This window comes from Elephantulus edwardii, unplaced genomic scaffold (assembly GCF_000299155.1).
Source record: "Elephantulus edwardii isolate Elephantulus edwardi_28Jun2011 unplaced genomic scaffold, EleEdw1.0 scaffold00006, whole genome shotgun sequence".
Classification (NCBI taxonomy): domain Eukaryota; kingdom Metazoa; phylum Chordata; class Mammalia; order Macroscelidea; family Macroscelididae; genus Elephantulus; species Elephantulus edwardii.
In genome coordinates, this window is record NW_006399756.1 from 8,591,848 (window position 1) to 8,605,140 (window position 13,293).

The 13,293-nt window shown below is 49.2% G+C and overlaps 1 protein-coding gene across 1 annotated transcript in view; it reads right to left on the minus strand.

Moving 5' to 3' along the window:
• The window catches only part of LOC102852005 (deleted in malignant brain tumors 1 protein-like), a 91,180-nt gene that overhangs the window by 26,386 nt on the left and 51,501 nt on the right, over positions 1-13,293 (minus strand). Inside the window, exons 18-22 of the mRNA XM_006880143.1 lie at positions 11,459-11,676; positions 11,053-11,130; positions 9,837-10,167; positions 4,289-4,668; positions 2,696-2,698 (exon numbers count right to left, since the gene is read on the minus strand). Of these exons, the coding sequence (XP_006880205.1) occupies positions 2,696-2,698; positions 4,289-4,668; positions 9,837-10,167; positions 11,053-11,130; positions 11,459-11,676 (1,010 nt within the window). The remainder of the gene's footprint in view (positions 1-2,695; positions 2,699-4,288; positions 4,669-9,836; positions 10,168-11,052; positions 11,131-11,458; positions 11,677-13,293) is intronic.

Here is a 13,293-nt window from a genome sequence, read left to right on the forward strand (position 1 = left end):
TATTCCAGAGAAGAACCTTTGTCATGGAGCCTCCAGAAAGACCACTGGACAGCCAGCTCCTTGCTGGGGGTTACACACTGACAATAGAGAACCACAGATCCACCATTCTCTCTGTTATGCCTTCACCATGATCATCACTCAATGAGCTTTCCTAAGTCAAGTTTGGATAAGAAGTAGTTCTGCCCCTTAGTCAGCTGGGCCAGTGATCCGTGTCCCCACTCAGCTGCCCCTTTCTCCACAATGGCCACAGTGACTGCTTGTCTTCTGACATTCTCTCGCGTGGGGGACTTTTCAATAGAAGTTATCGTGCAGACACCAGCTCCTTTGTACATGCATGTGTTTAAGAGCCCTTGGGACTCTTGTGTACATTGGTCAAGTGACAATAGTGTTAGTCTCCAGTCTATCCCCAGGGTCAGAGGGAACCACGCATGGGGGTGCTCTGTTGTTATGTGCTGTTGACTCAGGACTGACTTATAATCGACCAATAGTGGGTTTTCAGAGGCTATAAAGCCATCAGTCGGGTGACCCCTGTGTTCAAAGGGAATTGTAAGAGGCAGTGGAAGCTGGATATGCTCGAAACACAGCTGCTGGGTGAGGCTGCGTGGAGATTTGGGGTTGCTGGGGACTCCACCTTTCCCAGGCGTCAGTCAGTCTCCATCATTAACCTTGTTCCTGCATCTCACAAGTTCTCCTTCCCCCGCTTTTTGGCTTCAGGCTTTAGAGGTGAACTCAGACCTCAGTAGCCCATCTACCACCATCAGCATCTATACCCCAGCCTGAGGCTTGTCGGAGTCGGGGGGTAGGGGTCAGGGATTGCACAGTGGACCCAGCAAGGACACCCCTCACATGTAATGCTGGAGAAAACCTTTACAAGGGGAAGGCGGAGGAAGAGGAGGAGGAGATTACCTGCTGATGTGGGCGCCTCTGTTGACTCTGGAAACGATGCTGCGGACAGACAGAAAGCAGAACGTTAGGCACCATCTTGGCTACGTGCCACAGTCATGGTCACTGTCAGCAGGCTGGCGTCCCTGTGGGTCTGGACAGGCACGTTTTACTTTATTACACTTGGTAGGTGCTTTGTTTTTTAACAAATGGAGGCTTTGGGGTAACCCTATATTGGGGATGTGAATTTGCCTCATTTCCCCATCAGCACATGTTCACATCATGCCTCTGTGTCACACTGAGGAAACTCTCACAACAGTTCAAACTGTTTACAAGACAATTTTAAACTTTGAATTCCACAGACTGTAACAGAATGTAAACTTAGCTTTCCCCTGTACAGAGAAACTCAAAGATCCATATAAAACTTGACTTGTTGTGAAGTTAGCGTCACCCCAGTGGTCTGGGGGCAGACCTGCCACGTTCCAAGGTGTGCGTGGACGCCATTTCTGATTCAAAGTCACATTCTCTTACAGGTCCTTTCTTGGGAATGGTCCTTCTGTCACCCAACTGGTGTGTCCGCAGGGAATGAGCCAGTGGATGTGGGCTCAGGAGAACAGCCCAGAGGTACAGAGAACATCCTCTGAGTACTGCTCGCTGCACAACACAACCGATTCCGCGCCACCTCTGATGATTTAGAATCTTTCTCCCTTTATTACCTCTTCTCTGCATATTTTCCTTCTCTGATAAAGACTCAACTGTGAGAAAGTCATTATGGAAACCCAGTGGTCGAGTGTGCTAACAGAAAGGTCAGTGGTTCAAATCTACCAGCTGTTCTGTGGGAGAAGAACAGGCATCTCCTCCCATAAAGATCAACAGCCTTGGAAACCTGACGGAGCGTCACCAGGGCTGAAGTGGCTTGCGGGCAGTTTGTCTCATTCTGGTTTGGTGGAGACCATGGGTTAGTTTGAAATGCTCCTGATGTCTTCATCCTGTATGTACACGCATGACCTGTCAGTTTGGTTCCAGATCACTGCAGTGAAGCCAGCCAGGCACCCAGCTTTCTGCTTTGCTGTTACCTCAGCACAGGTGATGCCTATATACACTGTGGCCTACTAAGTTGCAGTAATGTTATGAAAAGGTTAGGGACGGTGTGAGAATTACCAGACTGTGACATAGAGGTCCAAAGTGGGCACGTGCTGATGGACTTGCTCACCATAGGGCGGCCACAAAACGTCAATGTCATTAACGTTTCTATGAAGATGGCCCCCAAAGGGAAGAAGGAAGCCCCTGCCCCTCCCCAAACTGAAGCCAAAGCAAAGGCATTAAAGGCCAAGAAGGCGTCCTGAAGGGCGTCCACAGACACAAGAAAAAGAAGATCCACACGTCACCCACCTTCCAGTGGCCTGAGATGCTGAGACTCCGAAGGCAGCCCAAATACCCCCGGAAGAGCACCCCCAGGAGAAACAAGCCTGACCACCATGCCATCATCAAGTTTCCCCTGACCACTGAGTCAGCCATGAAGACAGAAAATGACAACACACTCGTGTTCATTGTGGTCAACAAGCATCAAATTAAACAAGCTGTAAAGAAGCTCTATGACACTGATGTGACCAAGGTCAACACCTTGATTAGGCCTGATGGAGAGAAGGCCTATGTTCTACTTGCTCCTGATTATGATGCTTTGGATGTTGCCAACAAAATTGGGATCATCTAAACTGAGTCCAGTGGGCTAATCCTAAATACAAATTTTTCACACACACACACACACCCACACACACACACTTGTTAAATGTGACAGATAATGAGATGAGACACTCTATACAAACCACCACGCAGAACATGGGGAGACAGAGGTTAGTCTGTGAGGTGCCCTGGGCTTGGAAGAGTTGAGGGTATGAAGATCATGGTCAACATCTACATAGATGTCCCATATTGCCCTCACCTCTTGCATGGAGAAATCCACTAGACCTCAGGCCGGTTTGAAGGAGATGCTCCTAAGAACTGTCTGATTCACGTGCCAGGAGGAAACTGAGGCAGGAGTGGTCCTGCGATTTGTTCAAGGCTTCCCGATGGGTAAATGGCCCAAGATCACAGCCCATGGTGCCTGGTCTCTACTGACTCCCCAGGGTGAGGACTTTGCTGAGGCAAATCCCAGGTAAACAGAGAAGAATTGCAGAACTCACCTGAAATTTGGTAACTCGCAGCAGCAGATGGTGGTGAGTGGGGCAGAGCATCTATGACAGAGATCAAGGAAAATGTGTGCGTGAGTCACCTCCCTTCATGTTTCCTAAACCCAAGTGGGAGAGGGGCTTATCTGGGGAGACACTGCTCGCAATCAGGGCACGCGTTTATTCAAGGTTGTGAGTGACCCTAGTGACAGCTGGCGGACAGCCTCGGGTGAGCGGCTCATACGGGTCCTCCTGCCAGACCCAGAAGTGTCTTCTCCGCCTTGTTTCTGGCAAGCTGCGGCTGCAGTGTCTGTTCTCTTACGTGTGATGCCCGGGTTGCCGGAGGGTGTGACGTTATTCTTCCTCAGTGGATGACTTGAGGCGGTGCACCATTTATTGAAGAGTCACTCCCTTCTTAAAGCCCAAACCCAAGCCCATGCCCACTGCTGTAGTGTTGGCCTCAGCTCACAGCCGCCCCACATCGGGACGGACCCCAAGGCTGTAAACTCTTCTGGGAGGAGGCGGCGGCCAGGTTCTCCTTGGAGCTGCTGGTGGATTTGAACCGCTGGGAAAGAGCTGCCTTTGAGGTGGCGGCACCTCTTGAAATAGACCAATAGGCCCTTTTATCCAGTTAGAGCTGAAAATAATCTACTTGATGCCACATCTGATGAAAGGTTGTTTTTTTAGCTATGAATGGAGTTAGACGGATTAGACAGTTTATTTTTGTTTTGACTCTAAGCACGTTCACACATTAAAATTCACCCTGTGCCTACTAGCAAGCCCTGGTGGTGCAGTGGGCTTGGTATTGTGCTGTCAGCCAAAAAGGTCGGTGGTTTGAACCCACCAGGTACCCTGTGGGAGAGAGATGTGGCATTCTGCCTCTGTGAAGATGCAGAGGCTTGGAAACCCTATAAGGCAGTTCTCTGTCCTATAGGGGCCTTCTGAGTTGAATGGACTTAAAGGGCAACTTTAAAAATGACAATTAAAGGGGGTCTGTCGGGCCCTGACAGGGACAGCAGCGGATCGGCCCCACTGTGATTTTCCTGCGGCTCTGGGCTCAGTACAGTGCAGCCGGTCAGTGGGAAAGGCCCTCAGTGTCTGCACAGACGGTGCAGGAAGGGACAGCTTTTTGTTCTGTTGCACCCGAGGTTGTGATGACCTGGGTCCAACTCGGTGGCACCAGGTGACCACACTGGGCGGAACTTACGGAGCCTCTCCCGTTCCCAGGTGGCTCTCACCTGAGCAGATGACACTGGCGTCCTCGTGGTGGCCACAGTTGTGAGAGAACCAGCCGCTGTGCAGACACCGCCACAGGCGGGCCTCATTCCCTGCGCACTCCACGTCATCCAGGGCGATGGGGCCCTGGCCGCGGCTGAAGTGTGCCCAGCCCAGGGCCGACACGGCCCGGCCACAGCCCAGCTGGCGACACACCACCTGGGCGTCACGCAGGTCCCAGCTGTCGTCACACACGGTGCCCCAGGTGTGGTTGTAGAGCAGTTCCACGCGGCCCTCACACCGGTGGCTCCCATTGCTCAGCCGGAGGGCCACTTCTGGGGACACAGACACACTCAGGTCACTGCTGGGGTGACCAGGGTATGGGGGAATGTGGGCATTAGGTCTCTGTCCCTCCCACTCTGGGAAGGAACCTGGTTAATGTGAGCTACAGAAGTCTGTGGGCCTGGATCTCCCATCCCTGTGTTTCTTTTTCTTTCGTCTTTTAAAAATTCTATTATTTTTGGTGTGTACTGTTAAATTGGATCTGGCTGGTACAGGAGGAGATGTCCCTCCTTCTCCAGCAGAGCATCTGGTGGATTCGAACCACACACCTCTGGGATTGCAGTGTAGCTTCCTGCCACTCATCCCTGTGTTTCTCGAAGTGTCTGAAAGCTCTTCCCACAGACAGGAAAAGCTGTCTACTAACATAGAGCCCAAATAGGCCACATACAGCGACAAGCGCTGAGCCTGCCAAATATGGCCTGTTGTTGCCTGCAGAGTAGAATCATATTTTAAACTCCAGGTGAAAAGAAACTACTATGAATCCGAACATGACAGTTCAAGAAATATAAAGGTCACATGCCCTGTTCCAGGACAGCATCCCCTTTAATCTCAGAAGATCACATGATACAGATGGGCATGCCATTCCACAGTGGACAGCCAAGCCGTCCCTCCAAGGCATAGCTGGAGAGTAAACCAAGGAGGAGGGAGAGACATCTAGGCCTTGCATGTCCCCCGAGAAGGGGCTGAACTGTGGCAGGACCTACCGTTATCACTCTCATCTTGCAGGAGAGACTCGTAGGATGCATAAAAGCCACTGTTGGTGACAATGGCATCACTGTGAAACACCACTGTCATGTGGTTTGAGGAGGAGGTAAATATCGGGGTTATGCCAGAGCAGAACCTTCCCAGAGAGAAAGATTCACTTTGTGGGCCGTCGAAGATTTCAATGAAGTCGTAAGGACAGCCGTACAAGTTTTCCAGTCTGTGGAGCAAAGGGCGCTATTAGTTCTCAATCTTTGGGGATTTTGCCCCAACCTCAGCAAAAATGGCTCAAATTGGCTCAGGAAGGAGTCTAAAAAAGCTTCCTGGAATTGTTATTTCTTTAACGTGATTCAGAGGAAATGATAGCTATTTATGTGGACATATATATCCTCTTCATTTTACCAGGTTTTAACACTAACGGTTTTTATTTGACTATTTTCTGAATAAGTACTACAGAAACATGCAGAAGAATTTAAGTTGGCGTTATGCAGTGAAATGGAAGTTTCTTTCCTACTCTGGGCTAGTCCTCTTTCACTGAAATTCCCTTCCAGAAGTTTCCTTTTGCTTTCTCAAGTAATAGTCTGTGTACAAGGACAGTATGCCGCTTTTTCCTGTTCATAGTTTTCTTGTGGATCATTCCAAAGTTACACATCTTTTATGTGTGACAGCAAAAGCTATTTGAGAAACCCATGACCAAACTATTGCTTCCATAAGAATGCTACCCTGGTGATTCTCTTTACTCATGAGACTATGTAGACAAAAAAGAAAAAAAAAATACCAAAACACCATGGTACAGAGATTGATGGGTTTAAAGAACTGTAAGTTTAGTGAACAATATAGCTCGATGTGCTGCCAAAGGTCTATCTATCTTTCATTTTGAAAATTAAATAAAGATCTCTTCATGTGTGTGTTTAAGGAGTTGGTGAGTAAAAGAGAGGGTGTGTGTGTGTGTGTGTGTGTGTGTGTGTGTGTAGCTCACTCAAGAATATAGTGTAAATCCAAACTGTTTACTCACTTCACCACTTTAAACGTTAGTTTGACGTGGGCCTTGCTGTCTACTTGTATGTCCCAGGCACACACCACATTTGTGGGGTATTTTTTTGGATACCAAGGGCTGGAGAGTGAGCCTGAATTATTTGTGAGCAGACCACCACAGTGGAAATTTTCATCTGCAAGAAAAATTGAGGAAGTCCCATCAGAAGTCAACACTGACCTTGGTCGCTGTTTTCAGCAGGGTAGAGGAGGACAGGGTAGGAACCTTGGTTCTGTCTAAATGGGTGATTGGACAAGCTAGTCCTGGAGACGCCTCTGAGGTCCTGATGCTGTCTGTTTGCAGATGAAGGTTATGACATGTGTCCTCACGGGGTTTTGTGAGGAGCAAACGATAGTGATGATTTGCAAATCTTTGCAAGAACTCTACAAACCTGCGTGCACAGATGAATCTACACATGGGCTTTAATGAAAGGAGTGCGAAGACTGTATTTGTCAAAGAACCCCTTCTTGGTATAGGAGCAGTGGTGGTTCGGTGGTAGAATCCTTGTGTTCCACGTGGGAGATCTGGGCTTGAGTCCTCCTCAATGAACCTCACATGTAACCACTACCCATCTGTCAGGGGAAGCTTGCATGTTGTTAGGATGTTGAACAGGCTCGAAAGAAGCTTCCTGACTGGGAAGAAAGGCCTTGTTATCAACATCCACGAAGCAGCCCTTGAACCTTCTGGATCACAACAGCTCATGGCAGGAGTGGTGCAGAAGCAGGCAGCATTTTGTTGTGTCGTGCATGATGCAGCTGTGAGTCAGAATCACTTTGACAGCAGTTAGCAACATTTGTGTTACATACAAAGACTAAGTGAAATCATGACCAAGACTGCGTGAAGCACCTGGTTCGTCATGCGAGACCGGGTTAGCTGCAGAGTCTGTGGGAAAAGCCTTGTATGCTGCTGCTGCTGCTTCTTCTCTAGAAAGGGAAGGACCTGCATTTATCTGGTCACCAGAAGTGCTCAAACGACCCGCAGGAGGATGTGGACCCGGGGAGAGAGTGTAAGCAAACTCACCGTACCTGTGGTGAGGCTGTCGCCCTTGGAGGCTGTGAAAACGCACAGAGAAAGGAGAGGAATGGGTAAAGACTTCTGTCCAGATTATTCCTTTAGAACATTCAAACACACTGACATTAAAAATTACTGAATTCAAAAGAAATGATTTGTCCCTAGCCCAGTGCACAGAGAGGACTGTGGCTTCTCAAGCTTTTGTGCTTCTAAGTGTGGCCCCTGGGATCTCTCTTTTTAAAAATTTTTTAAATGTCTTTTTGGTCCCTGGGATTTCATCACCTGCTTCCACAAGGACCAGCAGCATGAACCTTACCACAGGGTGTTAACCCCCGTTCATAGCTGAGACCAACCCAGGGGCCCCAGTGCCGGAGAAACAGCATTTCTGGTGGATAGAACTAGGACCCCAGCCTACCTGCCTTCTCGTCCTCTGCTGCTCCAGATCCCACCACTTCATCAGCCCCAGAAGGATACATTGTTCTTATTTAATAAACTAAATCCCAATATTGCTTGGTTTATTCCTACGCATCATGACCCGCCACTGGGTTTCTGAGGCAGAACATTTTTATGGGAGGGACTGCCCAGTGGATCTGAACTGCTGACCTTTTGGTTATCAGTCCAATGCACTAGGCACTATACTAAGCTCCTTCTTGGTTAAAAGCACCAGGGAATTTAATTAGATTGTGCCCCAGCCTCAGGATTAGAGTAGCCAGGCCCCATATGCACCGGAGACCTAGCAATCAATTTAACATACGAGAGGACAATACCTGCTGGTCCTTCTTGTGGGTGGTTACTGACACCTGTTTAAAGACAGATGAGAGAATTAGACTGAGGGGACTAGAGACGGATCCATGTGACAGGGACATCAATTAACAAAGACCCTTTTTTCTTTATTATCAGAATGAATGTCTTTTGGGCATTTGGGGAAAGTTAAATTAACCACTGGCAATATTAAATGAGTGGCGACCTCTGATGTTAGGTGATGGACAGCTTGAGTGTCCCCTGGGTGAGGGAGCATGCTGTGTCTTTCAATCTCACGATGACTCAGTTGAAACCTGGTAAACATATTTATGTAGGTCAGTGATGGGGCTGGCCACAGTTTAGTAATGGAAAACAGATGGACAGAGAGGAGTACAGTGTTTAGTAATGTGACCTAGAGAAGCAGTACTTACTGAGAATGGGCCTCTGTGTAAACCTGGGTTTACTTTTATTACTTTATCAATAAAATAAAGATGGTAGTCGTCTGCGGTTAGCAACCTCTCTAAAGTACTGAGGTGCAACAATGTCAGTCTGGAGACTAAGGTGCGCCTGGTACAGTCCATGGTCTTTGCAATCACTTGTTATGTGTCAGAGAGCTGTACAATGACTAGGGAGGATAGAAGGAGAGTTGATGCCTTTGAGCTGTGGTGTTGGAGAAGAGTATTGAATATACCCTAGACTGCTAAGAAAACGAACAGGTTCAACCTAGAAAGGGTTAAATCAGGCTGCTCCTTGGAGGCAAGAATTCTGAAGCTTCGTTTGGCATACATTGGACATGTTTCAAGGAAGGACCAGTCCCTTGGAGAGGGACATTGTGCTTGGGAGGGTGGAGGGACAGTGTAGGAGAGGAAGACCCTCGATGAGGTGGATTGATTCAGTGACAAGGGTAAGGGGGTAGGTGTGTTGGTGAGATTGGCACGTGATAGGACAGAGTTTAGGGCAGCTATAAGTCACAGGCTACTCGACAGCGCACAACAACAACAACAAGAAGTCATATTTATATTGTCCATCTATGTGTTTGTTTGACTGTATCCACTGGTATATTGCTGTGATGTTGGAAGCTGTGCTGACGATGTTATAAATACAGCAGGGTCACCCATGGTTTCTGCCGTTTCAAGACTAAGATCAGGGAGAAAGGCCTGGAAATATACTTCTGAAGGTTATTCAGTGAAAACCCTATGAATCACAGAAGAATGTTGCTCAGATAGTGCTGGAAGCTTGGAAAGCACCACAGCAGTGGACTGAATAGACCAGTGATGTTGGAGATGGTAGAGGATAGGGTAGTGTTACCTCCTGTTACACATAATGTGGGGTCAGAGCCAAATCAATGGCAAGCAATAACAACAGTAACGATAACAGTATCTCTTTCATAAAGACACTGTGCAGATTGAATGAGGCAATGAATGCACCAAGCTCAGCGGAGTCAGATACATTGATAGTTGCTCCAACACCAACCACCACTTTAATTCAAGAGAGTGATTGTCACCAACATTACTCTGTATCCCAGAAGTGAGGTATCTGAGCACAGCTTGCTCACTCTCTCTCTCTTTCTCTCTCGCCATCATTACTGTTCAGGAAAGACTTTGAGCATTTTCTAGACACAACAATTTAAGACAAAGAAAACAAGATGGCCTGAAAGCTGGGCAGTCCCCTGCACTAACAGCCACTGGGTGGACGCCTCCTCACTAAGGCTGCTGGGGGTGCCTTCCATGGTCCGAGTTGACTGTGACCCGGGGCGCTCACCTGAGCAGACGACGCTGGCATCCTCGTGGTGCCCACAGTTGTGGGAGAGCCAACCGTTGTGCGGACACTGCCACACCTTGATCTCGCCACCCAAGCACTGCACATCGTCCAGCATGATGTGGCCTGTGCCACCATCAAAGTAGCTTTGTGCTGGGGCCGACAGCGCCTCGCCACAGCCGAGCTGCTGACACACCACGCCGGCGTCCGTCAGGTCCCAGCTGTCATCACACACCGTGCCCCACGTGCCGTTGTAGGCTACCTCCACGCGGCCCTCACACCTGTGACTGCCATTCACCAGCCGCAGGGACACACCTGGGGAGAGGAACGAGGGCTCTTCAGCTGGGAAGCTGGCCCCAAACCTCCTGCTGGTGTGGTGTTCCTCGTACCTGGTCACGCGTCCCCTTGTTACCTGTTAGACTTTGAGTGGGCTCAGCCTATGCCCAACGTGGCCTGGTTTGTAGGAGCCCTCACGGCACAGTGGTTAAGAATGTGATAAAAAGGAAAGTCAGCAGCTTGAACCCACCAGCAACTTGTTGGGAAAACGGAACCGGCCATCTAAGACCGTGGAGGCTCTGGTAGCTTAGTGAAGAGGGGCTGCACTGTCAACCTAAAGACACACAGTTCGAATCCACCAGCTGCTTTGTGGGAGAAAGATGGGCAATCTCTTCCCATGTGATTTACTGCCTTAAAAACCTGCTAGAAGGTAGGCTAGGAGTCGGGTTTGTTTTGACGGCATGTTACAAGAACATCATCTAACCTCATAAAGATCACAGCCTAGAAAGGCCTGTGGGGATGCCCAGGCTGCCCTCTGTGGCCACCCCGAGTTGGAATGACTGAGGGCAAACAGGTCTGCAACAAGCAGGAAGTCCATGCTGAGGTTGTATGTAGCTGGGTGGTGTCTGTGCATCATTACGGGGGTCTAGCGAGTCTCCCGGCTGGGACGTTGCATGCCTCTCGGAGCTCAGGGACATCCCCGCACCAAGCTCAGTATCAAGGGGGCTGTGACTGTCAGATTTGTCCCTTCTGGATTCCGTTTGTCTTCAATTCAGTTCACATCTATATGAACCACAGGCTGGCGCTGCACCTCGAAAATAGTTTTTTCCCCTCAGAAGGATTTTTCTAAATTGTTATTTTCAATATATTTTCCCTTCCTTTAGAGAGAAGTGGTCCTGACTTGAGTCCTCCAGCCTCTCATACAGCCGTGCAAGACCCGAGCCACCTCCCTCCGCCTGGTTGCTTTGGGAGTGGGGAATGACAGCGAGAAGTCATGCAGGGCTGAGGGTGGAGAGAAGGGGTCATCAGAGCCATGAGGATGTCACTGAAGGAAGGAGCTGTGGGCGTAGGCTCTGGAGACACCAGGCCTTAGAGAAAGACATCATGCTGGGAGAGTGAGGCTCAGTGACAGAGGAAGGCCTTCAAGGAGATGGATAGTGACCGCATCAGGGGGCTTGGGTGGACAGTGTGAAGATGGTGCGGGTTTCGATCTGCAGTTCAGAGGGTGGTTATGAGCAATTGTTCCCTTCACGGCACCAACCAGCAGCTTAAAGGGAAAGAACACTAATCTGACACGACCTTCCTCCAGCATGTGTGTTGGGACACCTACCACTGTCCCTTTCGTCCTGCCGAACGGCGTTGTACAGAGCGTAAAAGCCCGTGTTGGTGATCATGGCATCACTCCTGAACAGTGCAGTCAGGACGTTTGAAGAGGAGAGAAAGGTGAGGTCGTTCCCCATACAGAAGCGGCCCATGGACAGTGAGGCCGCCTGCCGCCCGTCGAACACCTCGAGGAAGTCGTACGGGCACCCGTAGATGTCCTCTAGTCTGAGGAGGCAAAGCCACAGTGAACGAATCGCCCTGAAGATTGTGCCGAAATGGTTCCAATGAAACACATCATTTGCAGAGCATCCGGCCAGACCCTGCACCCTGCGCTGCCACCCCCTTCCACTTACACCGCACCACCACCTGCCCTGTCCAGGCGGCCCTGCCCTTAAACAGCTCTAACCCCCACCTTTCTCTTCTTCCACACAGGGACTGTCCCAGGTCAGCTGGCTTCCTCTCTCACCTGGCCCACCACCCTGGGTTCATCTCTGGTTTCTCAGTTGTCAGTATTTCTCCTTGATGGTCTCTCTCCTTCTACCTTGAGTGTCAACTTCTAAGGTGGCCGATTGGCTTAAAGACCTTCTGGTTTTATCAACAAAGTAAAGCCCAAGCTTCTCAGCTTTCCCCGTCATGTTAAACTGAATCTGGGGAACTCTGGTGGCTTAGTGATAAGGAATTGAGCTGCCAATGCAAAGGTATATAGTTCTAATCCACCAGCCACACTATAGGAATAGATGAGCTGTCTCCACTCATAGAATTTACTGCCTCTGAAACTAGTGGAGGGTCAGCTATGGCTTAGTTCCAACTTGACGGTACTCAACAACAACAACAACAACAACAACAAGAAGCAGCAGATCTAGGCTTATCCTCTTGCCCCTGACGTTCGCTTGGTTTGCAGATGCAGTTGGTTCACGCATCAGGCTCCTATACAGCAACAAGACGCTCAGCTCCCCATTCTTTATGGCTAATCACAACGTCACCACTATGATGCTGTCATCAACTTCCTCCCTTTAAAGCTCAGACTGAGCCCCTCCCTTCTTCACGTGAAGAGTATGGCCTCTGTGTTGTTGTTGTGTCCTGTACAGTCAGAACTGACCCAGCGCTTACCCTCCAGTAGGTTTTCAGAGGCAGTTAATCACACTGGAGGGAATATCACCCATCTTTCTCCCGTGGAGCAGCTGGTGGCCTCAAACTGCGTGCCTTTGGGATTTCAGTGCAAATTCTTGCCACTAGGCCTCTCTTGTTGTTGTTTGCCATTGAGTCAAGTGCAACTCATAACGACTCTACAAAAAAAGACCTAATGTCTTTCCATAACTATCGTTATTTCTCCAAGTTCATAGAGTAGTAGTCTTGGATTTATTTCTGACTCCTTCATTTGCTAGCTGTGTGACCTGGGTCAATTTATGGGACGTCCCTGGGGATTTGTTTTGGAATCTCTAAGTGATGATAACCACATGTATAGAATGAGATGGAAACGTGATGGTGCTTGGGAAATGCTCTTGCCCTGACTCTAGCAGGTCCCCCTCCTGGATACAGCACTTAGCATCCTGTGTTACAGGAGAATGAGGAAGATCACATCTGGGTTCTGTATGAAGTAAGAGCCGGTGGAGAGTGCAGTTGTGAGGTCGTCATAGCTGGGTCAGCCTAGCTGGGATGGGTGGTGGGGTCAGGAGTACTTCTGGATCGTCTCCCATTGCACAGAGAATTGAGCTAAATGATTCAGAAGATGCTCCCAAGTGTGGATGGAGGGCATCAATAGTCCAGGGGTAGAATTCTTGTCTTCCATACAGATTAGGGAGCTCTGGTGGCCTTGTGGTAAAGAGTTACACTGTCAACCCA